The sequence below is a fragment of the Crocodylus siamensis genome, chromosome 10, assembly GCF_052110815.1.
Source record: "Crocodylus siamensis isolate JL-2025a chromosome 10, ASM5211081v1, whole genome shotgun sequence".
NCBI classification, from domain to species: Eukaryota; Metazoa; Chordata; order Crocodylia; family Crocodylidae; genus Crocodylus; species Crocodylus siamensis.
The window spans coordinates 13,008,602-13,029,992 of record NC_143404.1 but is presented as its reverse complement, the minus strand read 5'-3'; the positions used below and the strand labels follow the sequence as shown (position 1 = coordinate 13,029,992).

Genomic DNA, 21,391 nt, shown 5'->3' with positions numbered 1-21,391 from the left:
AAAAGGAGGAAAGAAACAGTATGACTTAATTGACTCCTGGAAACACATGAGAAAGTAGTAGTGAAGGTAAAATTTTATGAAAAATAATTGTGAGATTCAGGTGCCAAAATCTTAGAGAATGAGAGATGCCATTTTGAAAATTGCAGTAGCTCTAGATTTTTTTTCTTGAAAAGTTTTGAATTGATAACACAGCACAAATGCATTTATTCAGTGCCTGGAGGAAGTGATAGCCTTGGCCCTATGAACAGTTAGTCTACTGCAGTGGTGCTCACAATAGTGGTCCCACAGGCCACGTAAATGGCACAAGGCCAATTTATAACTGGATCACAGCTGGGCAGGGGTGGTAGAGGGGCCCAGCCCATTGGTCTCCCCCCAGGATTTGTGGAGAGCCCTGCAGGCTGGATGACAGTGCCAGGGGCTGGATCTGGCCTACAGGCCAGGGCTTGAGCACTCCAGGTCTACTAACTATTTCTGTAGGTTTAAAAAGATTGTAAGAATAGACATGGAAAGATGCATGTAATTGGGGCTGACTTTTCATATTGGCTTCCAGTTTAAGGGAGTATATTTACAATTCAAGTGAAAAATTCCACTTTCAAAAAAATGCAAATTCAGGCCATGAGGACTAATGCCAAAAAAGTTAGAACTCCTGCAGAAAATGTGTGTTTTGCTTTAAACATAACTAGATCTACCCATAATCTACCCAGGAGCTGTGAGTATTTTTCTTTAACTACTAAGCAGCTGTAATTACTTCAGCTTCTATAACTTGCCTATAACCAGGGAAAGACTGTAGAACTCACAAGGTATAGGTCAAGTATGTAAAAGCCAACAACTGTTCCCAAAGCATGACTATCAAAGATTATGGCAAGTGCTCTGAGCTGCTGAATATCACAAACCCGTACATGGCAATGGAACATGAATGCCTCTGATGTGAAGTCTGTAACAAAACAGGGCTCAGCTGCAGGCCCTACAACTAAAAGGAACAAATATTAGCATGAGTAATTACAGATCTACTTTTAAATAATATTTATTAATCTTTATCTCACATTCATCTTTATAATAGATACTGATTTACATGTTTCTTACAAAGTTCAGGGAACAGGGCTCTTGACTGCTTAAAAAGGAAGAAGTACCAGCAATGTTGCTTTATCCTTGTGGCTGTCTCAGCAAAAATTCTTTACAAAGCTAACCCTTATGCAGTGCACTGCAGTAGGAAGTAGAACAGGGCTATCTACCTGGAAGCCCGTGGGCAAGTCAGGGCTATCCCTGCAAATGGAAGGGGGGCTGCCTGGGAGGCTGGACAGCCCTGAAATAGAATATCCTTATCCACTTTTTTACATAACCATTCCTTAAAACAGCTGGTATGCAATAGGGTGGTTTTTCTCAATATCTCAATTCCAAAGAAGCATTTCAGAGACTGTGCTTACATTCATCCAGTTGAATTAGTCTGAATGCTTAATTGGTGTGTGTTTAACATGCATCAGAGCTAGCGAACGGCATATCCAAACAGACATCTTTTCTTAGAATTCTGAAGTGAGAGCCCCCCCTTCCCCAACACTGGTTTTAGGAACAAGTGAAAGGCAAGGAGCCCCTTTCCTGAGATCTGGAATGTCCCATAGCCAGTGCAAGTGTGAACTTCACCTTTATACATATGGTCACTAGACACATGAATCAGCCTGACGCACTGTTAAATATGTTACATGATCACAGTGGTCATCCAGAAAAAGAGTATTGTTCTGTTCCACCTGGTGACTTTTGTACCCTGTATTCACCCTATACCAGATGTGAACATGACAACAACCACAATTACGGTCTTAAAGTGATTTTAGTGCACGTGAAAGGTGCCAGAAGTACAAATTATACACAATATTAGCAAAAAGCAAACTCACCCTGCATACACTCCCCTGGCCTCATCCAAGGCAACCATGGCCCATTTCCACGTGATAAGGAATTTGTCCTGTGTCTTCCATATCTTTGATCTCTCAAGTCTGCCAGCTATGATGGCTAGTTGTGCAACAGAAATATTTGTCCTCTAAGAAGTGAGCTAAAAACACTGCTCAGTTTGGCCAAGTACATCTGAGTAAAGATTTATTTACTGACAACAAAAGCTGGATGTGAACTGCTCCTCTCAAGGCTCTGCAGCATTACCAAGCACCTGGGCTTCTCTCATTTTAAACACAGAATATGAGCACAATATTTTCTGTCCATCTTGTACATAAAAAGCAGTTCTGACAGTGTAGTGGTTTCTTCCAATCATTGCTTTCTTGCTTCAGAGACTTCTGCTGAAGCTCTGGCAGCAGCAGATTTATTTATCCGGCAGCTTAACGCCATTTTGACGTGTAATAACAGCATGAGCAAGTGATCTAGTTCAGAAGCAGAGCTGATAGTACTCAAGCCATTTATCTAGGCATGTTCTTTAGACAGAAGTATTTACCATAACATTTTCTTCACTAACATTATATTAGACTTTGGGACGGAAAAACAGGCAGTCCTCAGTCAGCTGAAAGGTTCAACTTACTGCTGACTGTACATCTGTAAAAATTCAGTTCAGCATAAGTTTGCTTTATTTAATCACCTCACAAATATTTGGTTAAAAAAACTGCACTGAATTTCACAGACTGGGCAAATTCTATCAGCTGCTTCAGTATTCATCATTATGCAAATAACCAAACAAATAAGTTAATATACTATAGCAATATGGAGATTAATTAATGAACCAACCCAAATATGCAGTAACTGGCTGTAACTTTTCTACAGAGATTCAGCAAAAATTAAGGTAACTAGATCTACTGAAGGGAGGAAAAACCGCTCCCAAATTCCCCATCACAAGTAAGCTGCAGCAGCACCAGAGCAGTGGATTACTAGACATGAATCAATCTGGATCCAGGTCAGGGGATACTAGGGAAGCAACTGCCAATTTCTGCAGACAGGAAAAAATTCCTGTGCTGTATTTTAATAAGCCTTTCTCTGATGGGCATGAGCAGCGTCACTGAAGAGCTCCAGAGACAAAACATCCAGCCCTTCTCAGGTACAGGACAGTGCTGCAAAGCATTCAGGCTGGAATCCAAAGACCCTTACGAGGCTGGATCCCCCAAATAAACTTCCAGAAATCTTTCCAGAAAGTGTTTCAGAGAAAGGGGTGCATCACAATATGTAGAGTTTCCTACACCGTTTTAAAATTTTTGGCTATTAGTTTGTTCACTTTGTTTAGCACTGGACATGAACATAAGGGCCTTAAAGCATCAGAGGTCTTCCGTTTCTGGAAACGGCCTGTGAATTGTTGTGTATGCATCCTGCAGCGAGTGTTTCACTCTTCTATCACGTAAGCAAGCCGAAAAGCAAACAAGCTTAACGAAAAAAAATGGAAACATCCATTTCTGGTTTCTTCAGCTCTTAGTATTAGAGGATGCAATTAATCTTCATCTTCAGCATCTTCACCATGCATACCTTGAAACAACCTGTGAAGCAGCCAAGAATCTGTATTAGGAAGTAGTAAATGTCAATCTAAATTTGAAGCTACAAGTTAAACTTGCCAATTCTGTATTTTCAGGAAAATGCACATACTGCAACCCTTAACGTTAATTCAAATAAAATATTTTGCACTTACCTAACCTCTTACATTGTAAGTTCTTAACAAGCTTTACAACACTGAGTCTCCAAACACGAGTAAATGTTATTAATGATCAACAAGGATCCTGGTTTTCTCTGTTTAAAAACTGCAAATTCTCTGATAAACCCCCCTAAAGAGGTATGATTAAAATGAAATGCCATTATAGGTATCACTTGAACAATGTTTTATCGGCACTGTGGCAGGGCACGACCTAGGGGTGCCGTGAACTTCCCTAGCGCCCCCTACTTAGCGTGCCAAATCAGGCTTAAATGCACCCTCTATCTCGCCTACCATGTCTTTGATGGTAATATGTTAAAGGGAGGCTGCCCTTCTAACCCTCCTTGGCACGGTGCCTTGATGCATCTGGGCTCTGTCTAGTTACCCGCCTGTGCCCTCGTGGGCGCCTCCTGCTTTCTCCTGCGGCTCCTGCCCGCACCGGGGCCTCGCCTCGCAATTCCCCACCCACAACGGGGCCTCGCCTCGCAATTCCTGCAATCGAGGCTAAGGTGGCCGTAGCCATGCCTGGCCCCCAGACCCCTTTCCCGGGTCTCATGCCCCCTGGGCTCCTCACCATTGAGGCTCAGGTGGCTGCAGCCGTGCCTGGCCTCCAGACCCCCTTTCCAGGTCTTGCACCCCACTGGGGCTTCTCGCCTGCGCCCACACTGGGCTCCTCCCGATACTGCCCACACTGGGGCCGGGGTCGGGACACCCCAAAATGCAGCGCCCTCTCCGGTGCCAGGAACCCCCCCCACTACTGGGGAGCTCCCGTGAGGCCTCCTCCACCCCTACAGCCTCACCCGGTCCTCCGGTCTTATAAAACAACCAAAACAGAAAACTCACACCCCTGTGTTCCAACATAAATTCCAAGCCAAACGGGCTAACCTTCCTTCATATCCCTGCTAGGGTTTCCTTCACCCAGTATCCTCACACCGCAACTGCTCGGGCCATCCAGCTTCCCTGCTATGTTTGCCCTGCTTGCTCCAGCCCTGCTTGCTCCAACAGACCTCCACCTTCCTTGGCTGCCAGAGGGGAACTGACCTTCCCTCAGCCTGGCTGTTTATATAGGCCAGGCCCTGCCCCCTTCTGGTCAGCTGACCCAACTGGTTGTCTCGGCAACCCGCACCTGTGCTGCCCTGGTGACTGGCAGCTGAGCCCACATTACTGCTTGTCAGTAGCAGGCACCTTAGTGCCCCGCTACAGGCACATTTATACTTCTAAAGCAATTTGGAAGCCTACCAGTGCCTCAATCACTATAGTATAATAAATTCTAAGTATCTATAAATTTTGGTATTTGATTTTAGACTTTTATCATGGAAAAAAAAAAAAAAAAATCAAAGCTCTCCTGCCCCCTTAACTCACCAGGACACAGATCCAGGCCCCTCACCTGCAGGCCACAGCCCCCCACCCCTGCTGGTGCCCCTCACTCCCCACTCACAGTCCCTCAGCCCTGCTGGTGCCTCTCACTCCCCACCCACAGCCCCTCAGCCCTGCTGGTGCCTCTCACTCCCCACTCACAACCTCCCTCGCCCCCCACAGCCCTGCTGGAGGGAGCCCCCAACTGCCAGTGCTATGGGGTCAGGGACCTGGGTCTGCAGCTCCCTGCTGCAGTGCCTGAGCCCAGCTGCCATCTGTGGGAGATAGTGGCTGCTGTGACCCCAACGGGGAGTAGATCCCAGCTTCCCCTCCCCATGGGCAGCCAGAGTGGAGCCAGAGTGGAGGGTGGGGGGGGGAAACAGGATGGGTACAGGCTCGGGGCTCCCCACCCTGCTGTCCTTCCTCCAAGGCCTCCACAGCCCTGTGGGTGGGATCTGGTACAGCAGGATAGAGCAGGGGCAGGTGGGGAAGCTCAGTACTGCTGCTGGGAGCCCCACGCTTCCCTGGTAAAGTAACTGGTGCCTACCCAGCAGCAGTGAGGGGCACACCTCCGCGCTGCCACCCCCACTGCTGCTGGGCAGGTGGGGTGGGCTTTGCCAGGATGGCATGGGACTTGGAGCGGCAAGGAGCTTCCTCGACTGGCCCTGCTCTACCCTGCTGCACTGTGACCCACCAACAGGGCAACGGAGGCCCTGGGGGGAAGGCAGCAGGGCAGGGAGCCCAAGCCCACAGGAGGCAGCCTGCACCCATTCCCACCCCACACCATGCACAGATGTGGACAGCATGTGCGCCCCCCGCCCAGAGTGCACGCAGCAGGGAGCCAGCCCCACCCCCACCAGATGAAGCACCCATGACCCAATCCCAGTTCCTGCCCAGGCCCTGCAGGGAAGCATTCTCAAGTGAAATAAATAGTAGGCTCTGTTGGGTTGAATAAGGCACCTACATGCTCTAGTGAAGGACCTGTGACACTTGCAGGAAGATTTGGGATTGGAATATATTTGCAAAGAATTCTCTGATCATGCTTAATTAGCAAGAAATCCCCTTATAAAAAATACAAGCTTTCAACTTACTGCTGTCACGCCTGTCTCACCTGTTCCTCTCACATCTGCCCAAGCAGTAATGGTCTCCCCATGCACCATCCTAAAGCTGAAACATTCACTGAAGAAAAGTCTGCGGTTCCAAAAATCCAGAGCCACCTTCCCACCTCAGCCCTTACCCCATACTCAACACAACAACAGAGAACCCTTTAGGAAAGCAGTTTGTTAAAAATTAATTTCTGCCTCTGAATCAGCAGCAGAGAAAAGTGCATCTGCAATCAGCTGGCAGATTTCCCACCATATTAAAAATCCCTCAAAGAATTTTCCATATTTCAAACCATATCTGAACACATTTCATTCTTTTCCAACCTCTCAGAATTTTTCCTCCCACTAGTACACACAGACTGTAACACAGACTTTTCCAGTGCAAGAAAATAAAAAATTAATTGGGGGTGAAAGGTAGTAGGAAAGAAGCTACACAAATGTAAGCTGCATTAGATTCGAGAGCATGTACTTTGAATACGTACCGGTTAAAGCATGGAGAGGATGGATCATGAAAGTGCTTATATGGGTTCCCCCTAGACAAAGACCCCAGACAAATCCAGCAGAAGTACTGCCTACAGCCATTGCACGTCATCTTGTTACAACCATCTAGTTTCTGTTGAGGAACAAGAAAAACAGGGATAAGAATCAAACAGATCACAGTGTAATCTCACAACCTGCAAACCTGCCCATCACACCAACAATCAAAATGTGCAAAAAATGACACAGAAGCATCTATTTTCAGAAATGGAGTGGAGTACCTGTATTGTATTTGGTTGCATGCTGCACAACCGGCCGTACTTAACTACAAAAAAAATGTATTTTAAATACAAAAAAAAGAGTGTTTTAAAGCCAAGCTGTCTAACTGGTGGCTGGTCAATCGGCTGCATGTAGCTCTCAAAGGGGTAGTGACGTGATGGAGAGGGGTGTGGGGGGCATCTGTCACATGGCATGATGGGCAGAGCCTATGCAGTTTAGCATACAGGCCACTTTGAAACTGGACAGCTGTTTTAAAGATTGCTTTTCTAATGTGTGAAAGGAAGAACCCAGTTTATTCAAAAGAAAAATGACCGTTTTCAGTTATAACATGCAACAATACAACACCCCACACAACTCATCGCCAGCAGGGTTTAAAATCTTAAATTTTTACATCAACAACACACCCTTACCCACCTGAGCTACCAAAGCAATTACTCACTACATCCTCTAGCCACTTAAGGGAAACATAGCAGAAATTTCCCAACAGATTAGACAAATGTTCTAGAAAACAGCAAAATAGGCCGAGGACTCCCAATCCACTTTCTGATTCTGGGGCGGGAGCGTCAGATGCTGATTGGAGACAGACAACCAAAATAACTACAGATTTGGCATGTTCAACCTGCAAGGAATGTTAAGAAACTCTCCGAGTTGATTCTGCTATAGTTCCCATTCTGCTTCAAGTGACCCTGCAAAACCTGTTTGTAACTTACCGGCAAAATGGGAGACTAATACGCGACTCCTGGTTAGAGTTGAGTTATGAGGCTTTAAATAATAAAAAGGTTTTACTATATGGGAATGTAATCAGCAAATCAACACAGAAAAGATTTAAATTTCTCATGTCTCAGTCTCAAGACAGGACACTTTTGTACAATTTGAGGGTATTTTGTGACTGGAGCATGTTTCTCTGTCTACAACACACTGTCTGCAAAATCCAGTACTTTGTCCTCCCTTGACCCTGATTTAAAAAAAAAAAAAACGAGCCAGCTGTGGAGGAATTTGTTTACTGTAATGCCAGCTGCTCTGACTGACAAAAATAGTGAATATAAATTCTTGCAAGCAGAGATACAATCAACATGGTAAAAATTATTCATTGCTGGTGAATGACTAGATAGTGACACTGCAGCATTCTTTTGCTTTTCTATTAAACACACTCAGAACTGTCTTTTCCCTGAAGCATTTATTAGCAATTACCCTGAGGACTAACGGTGAATCCATTTAGTAACTAAAGAAAGATGCTTGTAAGTAGTATAAGAACAGTACAGAAGTCTGTGGCACATATGAGACTCAAATACCAATGCCAATCAAGGTTTTTAGCAGTGGAACAATGAATATAGATAGTAGCCAGCAGTATTATCATGAAATACCCACTGCTCTGGAGGCACCACCTCCATTATATGCAATGTAGACAGAATAGTGGAAATTCTTGACACACAACAACAGATTTACAGCCTTTGTTACTCTGAGTCTCACAAACCAATCTTTAATATTCTGACTCCCATTAGAAATTACCTGAATAACTTAAGACAGTACAGTTGAGAGCAAACTGGGATTCTTCAGTTTGCCCGGGGAAACTCACCTCTATATGAGTACCACAACAAGGACAGCATTTTGAATTCTTGTCTAGCCATTTTCTACTTTCCATCTCCTCCAGGGCTTTCTGAATCACCCTCTTGCCATAGCGCTGTTCTAAAAATCTTTGTGTGGTCTCATCTGCTTCTAGGTATTCGTTACGTAACTCCGTTAGCTTCTCTAGGAAGAGAAACAGAGCAACTGAAAAGACCCCTTTGCCTTTTATGCACGGTACTGTATTAAGTCCAATTGTCTAATGTATTTTTTAAAGAAACCAATACAACCACAGATAGCCTATAACACTTTCACACAGAGAATGCAAGTACGGTTTGCCAATGGACATAAGTGATCAGTTCAGATTTACAGATGCCCCTGCATGCTTAAAAAGATGAGCCAAGCACACTGGAGACATAAACCAGGAGGCTTCAAAGACCTCAGTGATCAAGAGGATTCCAATAGCCCTGAGAGGAAAAAAAATAAAGGAACAGCCACCCAGAAGTTTCATCTTGCTTGCTGACCCACATGTAGTCTACAGTCTCTCAAATTATAAGTCTATAAACTTGAGCATGTTGAACAAGATGTTCCTTTCACCTGCACAACATATAGCAGTAATTAAAAGCAATCAAATTCTCAAGATGCTGAAGGAACAGAATAAAGAGTAATACTGAAAATCTTGCAATGCCAGGATATAAATCAATGGGGTTCACACAATGCTGCATTCTGGTCCCTTTATCCCACAAAACTAGAACTGAAATAGAAGGTGTTTAAAGACAAATGACAAAACTGGTTACATTCACGGAAAAGGTTTCATATGAAGTGATAAGTGAACAGACACATTTTGTCTCCTCCCTAAGTCAGACAGAAGTGGACATGACAACGTTATAGAAATAAATAGTAGAAAGACGCTTCCTTTCACCACTTTTCATAACAACAAGAGGAGAGTCTATTAGAATAAAAACAGGTAGCAAATATAAAAATGACACAAGGAAAAGGCTTTCTAAACAACACATTTCTCATGACCGAGAACCCCATTAAATACCAGGATTAAAAAAATGGAATCAAAACAAATGGAAACTTGTATGAAGAAGGCAAGAACATCCTGGGTTACCTTAGTATAGGTTTTAAAGTATTTTTAATATCAAAATACTTCATTCCCTAGAACTAAACTCCTCAGTTATTGGAAAAAGCTTTCTGTGGGCAGATTCTCTCATAAATGCTCACCTTGAAGATCTGTTATAGTTTCCTCTGGCGCTAAGCAACTGTGGGGACAGGATACATTCACATGTTCATTTCTATGCACTATATTTCCCCCAGATAATCAGTAATCAATTTTGTATTAAAGAAAACAACCCTAAACCATGAGGATCCAGTAACTAGATTATTATACTGCAATAAACACTTTCCCCCTGCAACTTCTTCATTTTACTGCAGCACGGCAGGAGCAAGGTTTTCAACTCTGTAAATTGCCAGTATCAAGGGAAGTCCAAGAATTCCACTCCCACCATCAGATACTGAAGGCTGTATCAGTGCAAATGTTTCCTACTGTGGAAGGTGTAAGAAGGAGAAAAAAAAATATTCCCTGTATTTATTTATCCATTCATGATATAAACTGTAACATTGGGCTCAACTTACAAACAAGTGACACTCACCTGCAGTGACTTTACATGGAGATACTCCATGGTAAGTCATTTTGCAGAGGGTGCAGAAGGCATAGTTGCAACTGGAACATATGCCCATGGTGCAACTAGGCTCCTGCATCACAGGAGTCTGACAGCATGGGCGAGGGCAATACACCACGTCTGCCATCAAGTCCAAGCTGGACTGCAGAAGCAGGCGGTCATAGCGTGCAAACAACTGCTCTTCAACCAGTTCTTTAACCTAAGCACGGAACAAAACATCATAGCATGCATTCATTCAGAATTTCGGTTACTATTACAATAAAAACACTTTAAAGAAATGAGTACCAGCAGCTAGTTCAAATATGCTTTGATGCATTTTAAAATATTACTTTCCCTTAAGTCAGCTTATGGCAGCAATATAAGGAGAGGTAAGGTATGGAAGTTACTAATGAAGGTATGTAGTTAAATCTGCAGTTTCTGGGGATAAGTGCTTTGAAGATTCACTGGCAATTCAGGCCACTGGCACTGGCAAATCTATAGGGTACTTACACACATGCAGAGAGTCTGCTCTGTCACACTGGAAATCCAGCGTGTTGGAGGAGACTCAATTAATTGAGTCTGTTTGAGCATGTAAATTGATGTGCGCTGGCAGTCTTGTGCGTCAGCACTGTGAAAATGGTGGCAATGTGCTTTGAACTAAAACACGTTCAATGTTTTAAAGAGTTCAAATTGCACCGGTACCATTTTCTCAGTGCTGACACACGATGCACTGCTGATGCATCTGTTTCCAACGCAGCACCCAGAACTTTTAATTAGTGTCACTTGCTAAATAAAAGTGCCTGATGCTGCATCAGGAGCATGTATAAAAATGCCCATCGTGAAAACAATCTGTGCTAGTGACATCTTATGAAACCAATTCCCCGGCTGAGACATCTGATGCTAGTTACGGTGCCAGATGAACTCAGATTCTAAGCACACTATTCTAACTCCGATAGTTACACATTGCCTCCAGGGGAAAAGAACCCTGTGCGCTTTAATGAATATACTTTGCGTGAATATCTGTGAGTCTGAACTTTTATTAGCAGGTTAAAGGGGTGCAGGAACCGATTAAATGGGGCTAATATTACCTGACCAGGAGTAGCAACAGAAGAACACTTTGGTTCTGGACAGTTGAGGCAATGGACCTGACCATCCCGGATCTGAATTTCAAAGTAGTCCTTCATGCAGGCTTTGCAGTAGACATGGCTGCAGTCCATGAAGTACATACATTCAGCACCTAGCTTCTCACAAAAGCAGATACTGCACAAGTGTATCTTACTGTTAAAACATTTTTTCCGTTGGGCCTGATCAAAGTCTACGATTTCCATAATCAGATTTGACAGAGATTCCACATCCTGTACAGCTCTTTTATCGAGAATTTCTTCTTCAGCTATTGTGGTGCCTGCTGCGCCACAACTATCTAGCTCAGCATTTGGAGGCATCAATGATGTCCTGTGTTGCCCATTTCCTTGGTGGCACATTTTTAGCTCGTATGGGGAGACAATGTTCAGATAACTTAGTGTTTCTTCCTTGAGAAACTGCGTCCATGCAAATAAGACCACACAACCTCGATTCTCCTCCCACAAATTGTCCAAGTGTTTGCAGAGAGCACTGAGCTAGAAGAGAAGTTCAGAAACTGAATGAAGAAACGCATCTTCCAACATCTTCTCATTCATCCTAGTAAAGTTTGCGCCTTTCCTGTGGTGTTCTTTTATGGAAATTTCCGATTTCAAATTTAAGCCACAAAATAAACTAATTCAGTACAGTATTCAGGAGGAAATATAGGAAAGCAACCACTCTCATCTGGTAACTTTCTAATTGACAAAGCATAAATCCACAATCTGCCATAACATGAAAAACTAAGGTGCGTTATAAAGACGCTAGGAAATAAAAGTGATGGGAAATTTATAAATAAAAATCACATGATGCAATAATTAATGCTGTTCTATAAACTGTACCATATGAAACTAGTATTTCCTTCAAGGTGAACTAGCTAAATTAAGAACTGAAAAAAAAAACAAAACCTTTTGCCTTTTTTTGATATTTAAAGAAATTCTGAAGTTTTTTTTCAATTTATTTTTTCTGCTCATTTTTCCCCTGTGAAATATCAAGAAATTATATATCTTATCTTCCTTATTTTTTGTGAGACCTCTTTGGTCTCAGATAAAGGGCTGAAAATTCATGTGGGTTCTATCTGTTGATTCTTAAATGTAACCTCCCTTTCATGTTTTTGCTTATATCTATGTAAATCATATAGATGATAGACTGTAAAAAATGGGGCTTTACAGAGTTTGATTTAAAAAAAAAAAAAATCACCCTCTATCTCAATCAGGTTTAACTTCCTTAGTAGTCTGCATTATTAATTCTCCATTTGTCCAAGGATTCTTCCAAGAAAAATAAGGACAGGACAAGCCTTTCATTCATATTTACAGAACTTACATCTTGCATGCCTCTCTTGTACATTACAAAGCAGCAAAAAAGTACTATTTTCCTCCAGTTTTATGCAGCATGTCTAACTAATAAATTAAAGAGTAGTGTAATCACAAGAACTCATCTATTTTCTGGCAAACATTTTTGTACCACTTAGTTAATACTACAGTAATAGTCTGGATCTAGTCATTTTGGGTTACAGGTGGAGGTTGCTATTTTTGGCAAAGAAAAAACAGATGAATTATGGATATTTAAACTTAGAAATCCAAAGTTTGGACTGTAATGAAAAAAAAAAAATCTGCACCATTGTTCCGGCTGGACCAAATATAAAATATTCAGAACATTCAGCCAATTATTTCCCCCCAATTTGAAAAGTAATGTTTTATCCTGTGACTTATTCCCATGCTGGTGTTTTAAACATCCAAAACTTAGTGCAGCAGATAAATATATGTACTAATTCATAAAGTACTCACCTTTTCCACTTTCATTATCAAACAAACCAAATTTTAATAGAGTGGACCCATTTACTTGGGACCAGAAACTTCACCTCCCAATATGCACTGCTGTGTGACATGCAGCGAAATTTTAACACTGGGTCCTAGTTCTTTTAGCGGTGAAGTCTTAGTGGTGAATAGGGAACAAGGTTTAAATTTAGTTAAACATTCACCTGCTTGCCCTTCCTCTAACTCACTGGTTCTCAACCTTTTTCCGAGGGGTGCCGTCAGTCTAAAATGCCAGATCTTACTTTTCCCTTTTTTTTTTTTGACTACAGAAAATATTAGATCATTTCTTTGGCTTTAAACAACTCAGAAAGACCACAACAGGTCAGAATGTTTTTGACATTAGTTTTCTATTTGAAATCTCTGGGTTTATCCTGTGAATCACATTTCCACATCTAACAGTGCTAACATTGTGTGGCAGCTTCAAAAAGATCTCAAGGAACCCCAGGGTGCCATATCACCTTGGTTGAGAATCACTGCTCTAGCTGCAATTGTAATGTGTTGGCACACTTTGAATGCAGTCTGAATTTCTGACCCATTCATAACCCTCAATTTCTCTTTTCCAAATTACACTATCGAGTGGCTGCTTCTAGAGCGTAACAGCTCATGCTACAATTGCCAAATGTTAATTCAGACAATAGCCGCTGCAGTTTCAGCAAGAGTCAAGTTAATCCAGCTGTGATCACCTCACCTGAGTGCACATTTCACAAGGTGGTAAATCAGGCATGTTATCTGAAGGCTGTTTGCTTTGAAAACCTGATCTATAGAAATAAACTGCTTTTCCAGTTTCCTCCCTAACATTATAGAAATATCGGAAAAAGCAGACTATGTTAACTTTAATAACTCAAAGTTTGATGAAGAAAAAAATCCACATAAATTGCATGTTTCTCTTACTAAGTTCTCCACTGCTCAAGAATAAACTCCAGTTGAACAAGGCTATTAAAATTGTGAGCAAAATAGTTCAATTAAATATGCAATATGCAGCAAAACTGTTAGTGCAGTGCCTGGCTTTATTTAAAAAACAGTTTTGTTCTTTATAAAAATGCTGTTTTCTACTATGTATTTCAGAGCAGGACGAGAGTTTTTTGGGGAAAATGGATCACAAAGGCCTTCTTATAGGGTAGAAACCACTTGAGTCTTGTGACGTGATACACACCTGGTTCCAAGATACAGGTTGTATTTTACAGTATGATAGGCACCTACAAGAATACCTACCCTATAGCACATGATATACAAGCACAGTGTAAGAGATTTCAAATCAGTGTGCATAGGTCACTTTAAAAAATGACTGTGGAACAGATTTTCAAAAGCATTTAAGTGCCTAGAGATTTAGACAAGCAGCTAATGGGATTTATGAAATTGCCTAATGCATGTTAAGTGCTTCACTGTCACTGAAAACAAGAGGAACAAGGCAGAAATGATTCAAAAGTTCCTATTAGGCTCCCATCTTTTAATACCTTTAAACTGTAGCACTGTGGGGCTGAAGCTCCATTTTCAAAGTGACTCTTGTATCATTTTTATGAAAAAAGTGCAAACCAAATATGTGACATATAATTAACAAGCTGTTTTCTGGTTTTCCAGTCCAACAGCTCAGGTCCAAAAAGCTCAGGTACTTGTACACTCTGCTTACATGCAGAGAGAGAAAAAGCAGCAGAGATTGTTTGCTGCTAGCTCATAAGGCAGTTAGCTTGCACAGATAGGCAGTAGCAACTATACATCTCTGCTTGTGTTGTTTCTATTTGTTCTTAGCCTGGATATCTCTCGTTCTCTTGCTGACATCAACTGTATTTTCCAGAAGATATTTATTAAGCTTTATTGGCACATTTTGTGAAAGGTTCTCCAATTTTTCCCCACTGCTGGGGGCATATCCACCACAATGAGGATGGGAATACATTAGTTTGCCTGTTCTCAAGTAGTTGCTTTCTCTCAGCCTCTGGCACTCTCATGCAAGTCATGATAAGTGTATGATAAGTGTATATTCTACCTCAAAACATTGTTTCTCCATCTGAACCTGGATTAATCTGGGTTTTAAAAACATGAATTTAGTTTCCAGTTCCTTCACTACCTATCATTAAACTGTTCATAATAAGCATGTTTCATGTTCTTGAAACCTGAAAGTAGCGTTAAAAAGATGTAATGCCAAACCTGTGTCCGAGAGAGCCACTTGCCGCTGAGCGTGAACACAGGTGGGGAGGCTGAAGGGTAGTCTGGTGGAAGTTCAAAATTCAACACAAGTGGAGGCAGAAAACAAATTGTATACTCAAACCCATTGTGCAGGAGCCTCTCATTAGGACTGCCTGAAACAAAGACAATTGATTGAAGCAATTTGAGAGACAGCAAGAGAATTATGATTAGGATTTTGCAGCCTGATTAAGCATAACTGCTTGATATGGTCCCCAAGACTTCTCTTTTCATTTGGTGAATTTATTGTTTAACTCAGACTATACCCATTCTTAACACAGAAAAATTTCATAGAGCTGTATGCTTGAGGCTGGATCGGTGAATACTATCTACGTTAACACTGCGACCTGTCAGGTAAATGAGAAACCAGAGCATTTGGAAAGACAAATCCTCAAGAAGAATTTTAAGAAGATAACTAACCTTCCTCTCAATATTAAGGTTTACTCTGGGCTACTTGAGAAAGAGCCCATTCATGTTTCAGACAACTTCAAGAGAACAGTGTTTCTACACATCAGGGCTGAGGATTTTGTGTTTCATTGTGCAATTTTTGGCAAACAACAACAAGTAAATTAAAGCAGAGGCAGTTATCTGATGGGTTTGGTAATACCCCCTCATGGTCTGGGAAACATAAAAGAACACAGAGTCTAAAACGCAGGGAGATTAGTTTCAAAGTTATCCCACCAAATATAAAGATTTATACCTGTTTCCACATTTGGACCGTACAAATAGGAAACTGAATTAATAGATATGGGAACTAATGATGCACAAATAAACAACCTGAAGAAATAGAGAATAATAATTTTGAATAATCTGGCATATTTGGTAATGCTCAGTCTTACTTGTAACAACAGTAAGCAACATTTTTCCCCCCAGGAAGTGTCATTTTTAAGAAAGACGAAGTCCTTTAATTTAATATTTCAAGTTTCTTGAAGCCTCAGATGGAAGGGACTACTGAAACAAAGTGTTACAAATGTACACTAAATAAAAATGAAAACACTTATAAACCTAATTATAGTTTGTTTCAAGGGGCCTCAATGATGTGAATAGTCAATTTGCATAAAAGTATGCACACCTCAAAATAGAAAAAGCTTTGGAAACACTGCAGAACTTTCCTTAGGAAGTCATTTGGAAAAGTTATTAAAAATTCCATAAACACCACCAACTACACATAAAATTTAGAAGTCACTCTTACTCAGCTTCTGTTTTTAATAAGTGATCGGAAAATAATTAAGTCATACCACGGTAAGAATGGGTGAAACCTTCTACAGCGGTAATGTATGAGAAATTACTCACCATTACAAAGATAAAGACTCCCCTTTGATCCCTTCAGCTGACCCTAGGCCTCTCTCAGCAGTGCCTCGTTTCTTTTCCCTTTCCCTATCCTTCAGATTAAAATGAAATTAGTCCTTCCTATTTAGTATCCCTGCTCTCTGCAAGTCCCATCTGACGTAAGAGGCTGTAGCCTAAGAAAGCTCATGCCTCACCGAACAAGTTAGTTATAAAATCCCACCCTGTCCTGCCTTCTGCCTAACTTTAGACTAAAACAGTTACCTACCTCTCAAAACCAAAGAATGTTTGGGTAGCTCTTTTTTGAACATATATCTTGGAAAAAAACAGACTGTTTTAAGAACGTCTATTTCACAATAATGCAAAACATTTGAACTCACCTCTCACAAATATCTTGAAATTTGGGGGCAACTCCAAACAGATTTTAGTTTCTCCTCCTTGGCCAGACTCTGCTCTCTTGAACTCATCTTCATCATAAATACTAGCCAAAGCCAGCAGCTCATCCTCCTGAGCTTCTTTGTCTTCTGAAGACATTTAAATTTTCTGCAGACATAAGAACCCATTTCAAATAATCAGCAAGAACTAAACAGGCTATTCAAGTAGTCCATTAGGAGGATACATCTCAGGTTATTAAACTTAGATTTTAAAGAATAATAGACTGCATCAAAACAATGAAAGCTAAGATTATACTTTTCCCACAGCTTAAAGCTATTGCATACGCTCCATCATTTTCCATCACAGGCTCCATCACAGTTATTAAGTTATAAAAAAGGGACATGGAGTTGGAGCTAGGAGTCCAGTTGGGACTCCATTAGAAAAGTTGCCTCCACCTGGTACCCTCTACCAGGGTGTAATCCTTGTCCTGGGCCTGATTAAACCGTGGGGCTCCTCCTGGGCTAGATGTATAAGCAGCAGGTCCAGTAGTAGCTGCCATTAAGTCCAATGGTGGCAAGGGAGCCAGACAGCAGCAGATCAAGTGACTGTATTGTGAGCAGGGCTGCATCAGCACAGCCCTCACTCACCCTCCTGCAACCAACAGCCATCCCCAGAGGGCTCTCTAGGCTTCAAATTCTGAGGCAGGTCATGTTCTTCCCTAACCACAGCACCAGCCTTACGGTAGCCCACTGGTGGCCCAGCAGACTAGACAGGTCACACGTTTGATACTCCTGCCATATACAAAATACTGTTACCCTCCTTGAGAAAAGGGATGTGGAATGAGAATGACAACTTAAATCACTATTTGTGGCCCTGTTCATTCTTCAAGGATGAAGAGAGTGGAATTTTAAATTTTCCACTAATGGAGAGATGCATTTTTCTTTTACCATAGGAAAATGCCTCTCTCCATTAAAGGAAAATTTTAAATATTGGGCTAATGAAGAAAAAAAACAATATGGCTTCTCTAGCTTCTCTGTACTTCCTAGGCATATTTGTTACTTGCATAAAGAACCCAAATCAAACAACTCCCCTGATTTAGTGTACTATTGTACATTGCTTCATTTTACTTATTTTTTGTATCACTGCACACACTATGCTCTGCTTTAATTTTTTTGAAGTGGTAGAATGTCTCATCTCATTGTATGTTTTTAGCAAAACCCACAAATTACATAATGCTATTCTTATATTACATGCAATGTTATCATCCTTTTTACTGTACCTTTTTAGTGAAAGCTGTAAATTAAACTACTGCTACTAAGTTTACAAAAAGTTATATTTTTTCATATTATGAACATCAGAAACCAAACCTTTAAAAAAATGTAAGTGATGTAGGAGGAAAGAAAATACAATACTAATCATATCTAGATAGCACTTTATTAGGCATGAGGTAGAAACTTGACTGAAGAAAGTAAAACAAGGGGTAAAAAGTAACAGCATCAGTCAATAGGCCCAGCATGCCCCACAAGGTACTTTTTAGAATGATTTCTAGGGGCGCACTGACAGACTTTTGGGGCTGATACTGATGGCCGATTTTTAATGAGCCATATTGGCTGATACCGATCCGATTGCTAATATGAAGGTCCAGCTGGTAAGTCTGTTGTGGGGGGTAGGGGTGAGGAAAGGTGAATGGGGGGGTACAGATTGAGGCCCCCACAGTGAGGGAGGGAGTGGAGCTGGGGCTGGGGCAGGCACTGCACAGCTAGGGCAGGGCTTGGGATGGAGGCAAGAACAGCTCATCCACAGGGTACAGGGGGCAGCTCCCACTGCTGCATGTACCCCAGGAGGGCATGGGGGGGCTTGTGCCCCTGGATCTGCGTGCAGGGCAAGGGTGGGCTGTTGCTGAAGGCTGGGGTGGTGCCAGGTTCTTCCTAGAGGGGTTTGAGCCGAGCTGTGCTCAGGGTGGGAGGTGGTGGTGGTGCTGGGAGGGGGGCTGCAGCCACCCCAAAATTCATCATAGCCCCCTCCCCCTTCCTCCCAGCACCACCGCTGCCCACCCCGAGCATAGCCCAGCCCAGCCCAGCCCCCCCACCCGGAAGAGCTCAGCACCAGCCCCTGCCCCAGCCCACAGTGGCAGCCTGCCTTCACCCTCCACCTAGAGCCGGGAGCACACACCCCCATGGCCTCCTGGGGTGCAATCAGCGGTGGAAGCCATCCCCCATGCACCTCCTGGACAAGCTGTGGCTCCGCTCCACCCTGGCTGAGCAGCACCTGCCCCAGACTTGCTCCCTCCCTCATCACAGGGGCCTCAATCTGCACCCCACCCCCTTCCCTTACAATAGACTCACAGGCCAGACCCGGCTCTTCTCCACGTTGCTGGGCTGTGCTCCTGGATGCCTGCATACCACACTGCAGTTGCATGCATGCACAGGGAATTTATTGGCCACATCAGCCAAAAAAAGCTGATGGCCAATACGGTCAGTTTTCCTTATAGTAGTGTCGATCCAATATGGGACCAATGTATCAGTGTACTTCTAACGATTTCAAATTACCTACCACCTATGGATCCAAACAGCTATCACACAACTTGCCTGTACTAGTTCAACATTGGATTGAAGTGAGCTGTTTTTTAAAGCTTTTGCAATCTTTATTACCTTTTCAGTTGTAGTTTCAAACCAGCAGCAACTGAAGTTACAGGTTCTGGTCAGTGAACCAGCACAGCCACGTCAGTAAAGCCAGGCCACCAACCCTACTCATTCCTGAAAGGACTGGATGTCACAAATTTTTTCCATTAGGAAGCAAGGAGACCACAGGTTCTGTTGTCAGGGTATACATGGCGATGAAGCCCAAGATGTGTTGACTGCCTGTAACAAAACATTAAAAGGATAAAACACCACCCTCTCTGTGTTTGCCTCTGCTTGTCAAGAGTTTCATTTCAGGGAGTTCTGGCAAACACCACCTTTGATCCAGAGAACTGTTAAAGATCTAGTGTCACTTGTCTCCATTACACACTTCAGCACTGATCCCACCACTGGATCAGTTAGCTTAGATCAGTGGTTCTCAACTTTTTTTCAGGATTTGAGGCAGACCTCATTTGATGCGAGGCACTGCTGTGTAACTTCTGTGACTTGAGCACCATTCCACTGCAAAAACATGTATTTATTATGGTGCTTCCCTCCTTGCAGAGGGGCCAGGCTGTGGCCAGGCAGGGAGGGGCAAGGAAATCAGCACAGGCTCAGACAACTGCACGTCCCAGCCCCCGGGGTTGAGAATTACTGACCTAGACACACAGGTCTGAGAAGAGCCCACAAAGTCAAGATCGCTCTGTACTTGTGATCCACCTACTTAAGAACAAAAGAATTGCCACTGACTGGGTCCATCTTGCCCAGTCTCCTGGGTCACTACTCATAGGTTCATAGATGTTAGGGTCAGAAGGGACCTGGGCAGATCATCAAGTCTGACCCCCAGCCCTGGACAGGAATGAATACTGGGCTCATATGACCCCTGGTAAGTTTAAGCTCATATGACCCCAGCTAGGTAGTTATCTAGCCTCCTTTTAAAGACCCCTAAGGTAGGAGCCAGCACCATTTCCCTTGGAAGCTGGTTCCAGATCCTGGCCGCCCTGACTGAAGCAGTGCCTCCTGATGTCTCGCCTGAACTCCCCGCACCTTTCTGTCTACACACTCCGCATCCAAAACCCCAAGTCCCAGGACCTCCTGGCCAACCCCCTCCTGCCCTTGCCAAGCGAATGATCTAACTCACCAGAAGGAAGGTGACCCCCCCGGGACTGCCAGGCTGCCTTCCTATCCCACACAATCCCGTCTCCGGGCAGAGTATCACTGGGCAGCGCCCCTGGCTCCTCGGACTCATCTGAGGGCCAGCCCTCTCCACTCAGTGTCCCCCCTTGACGCACTACTTTTAACCCGACCCCCCGCTCCTGTTCCTGTTTTGTTATCATTGCCACTAGCCTCCCTCTTTCAGGTGGGGGCTTATTTTCCCCAGGTGGGTGACCTCCTAAAGCGGTGAGCAGACCTGGGTCACGAATCCCCACGTTTCTGTCTACACGCTCTCCTGTCCCGGGACCTCCTGGTCAACCTGCGCCCGCTCCCGCCCCGCCAAGCCAAGTATGCCCCTGCCCGGCAGCAGGCTCTGGCCAGGGGGCCACCCAGGACTTCCCGTCCGTGTCCGGGCAGAGAATCACCGGGCTGGGCCCCGCTCTGAACCTCACTCCCGGCCCTTGTGTCCCAACAAATGACTCTGGCTCTCTCAGGGCCCCTCCTCAGCTCGGGGAGTGGCTGGTTGTCCTCGCGGGCCTGACCCAGAAGCGGGGGGAGCCGAGCCCCAAGGGAAAGTGCACGGGGCCTGGCCTCCCCGCGGCTCTAGAGGCAGGGCCGACCCCCAACCCCGCGGCCTGCACCCCGCAGCTCCCCGGGCCGGGCCGGGTGCCCGCCAGCGCTCACCTAGGCCGCTCTGCTCCGCGCAGGCACCGCTATTGCCCCCTGTAGGGCGGAGGCGGCGCTGCTCGACTCGGCTCGGCTTGCCGGCTCCTCCCGCGGGGGCGGGGCAAAGCGCAGC

At 43.7% G+C, this 21,391-nt stretch overlaps 1 protein-coding gene across 3 annotated transcripts; it reads right to left on the bottom strand.

The window, feature by feature from the left end:
* Positions 1-1,006: 1,006 nt before the first annotated feature.
* Positions 1,007-21,379, bottom strand: RNF14 (ring finger protein 14). Of its 3 annotated transcripts, none has more exons than XM_090020900.1 (10): positions 21,277-21,379; positions 19,471-19,680; positions 16,825-16,987; positions 15,122-15,273; positions 11,135-11,662; positions 10,038-10,266; positions 8,396-8,568; positions 6,546-6,676; positions 6,052-6,127; positions 1,007-3,455 (listed from the first exon to the last, which is right to left on the bottom strand). In XM_090020900.1, exons 3-10 carry the CDS (start codon positions 16,976-16,978, stop codon positions 3,432-3,434), a joined length of 1,467 nt encoding a protein of 488 aa, XP_089877026.1. In that variant the 5' UTR covers positions 16,979-16,987; positions 19,471-19,680; positions 21,277-21,379; the 3' UTR covers positions 1,007-3,431. The 3 variants fall into 3 exon arrangements, with proteins under 3 accessions (XP_089877026.1, XP_089877025.1, XP_089877027.1); XM_090020899.1 differs by lacking the exon at positions 21,277-21,379 and adding an exon at positions 20,097-21,245; XM_090020901.1 differs by lacking the exons at positions 6,052-6,127; positions 21,277-21,379 and adding an exon at positions 20,097-21,243.
* Positions 21,380-21,391: the final 12 nt, after the last annotated feature.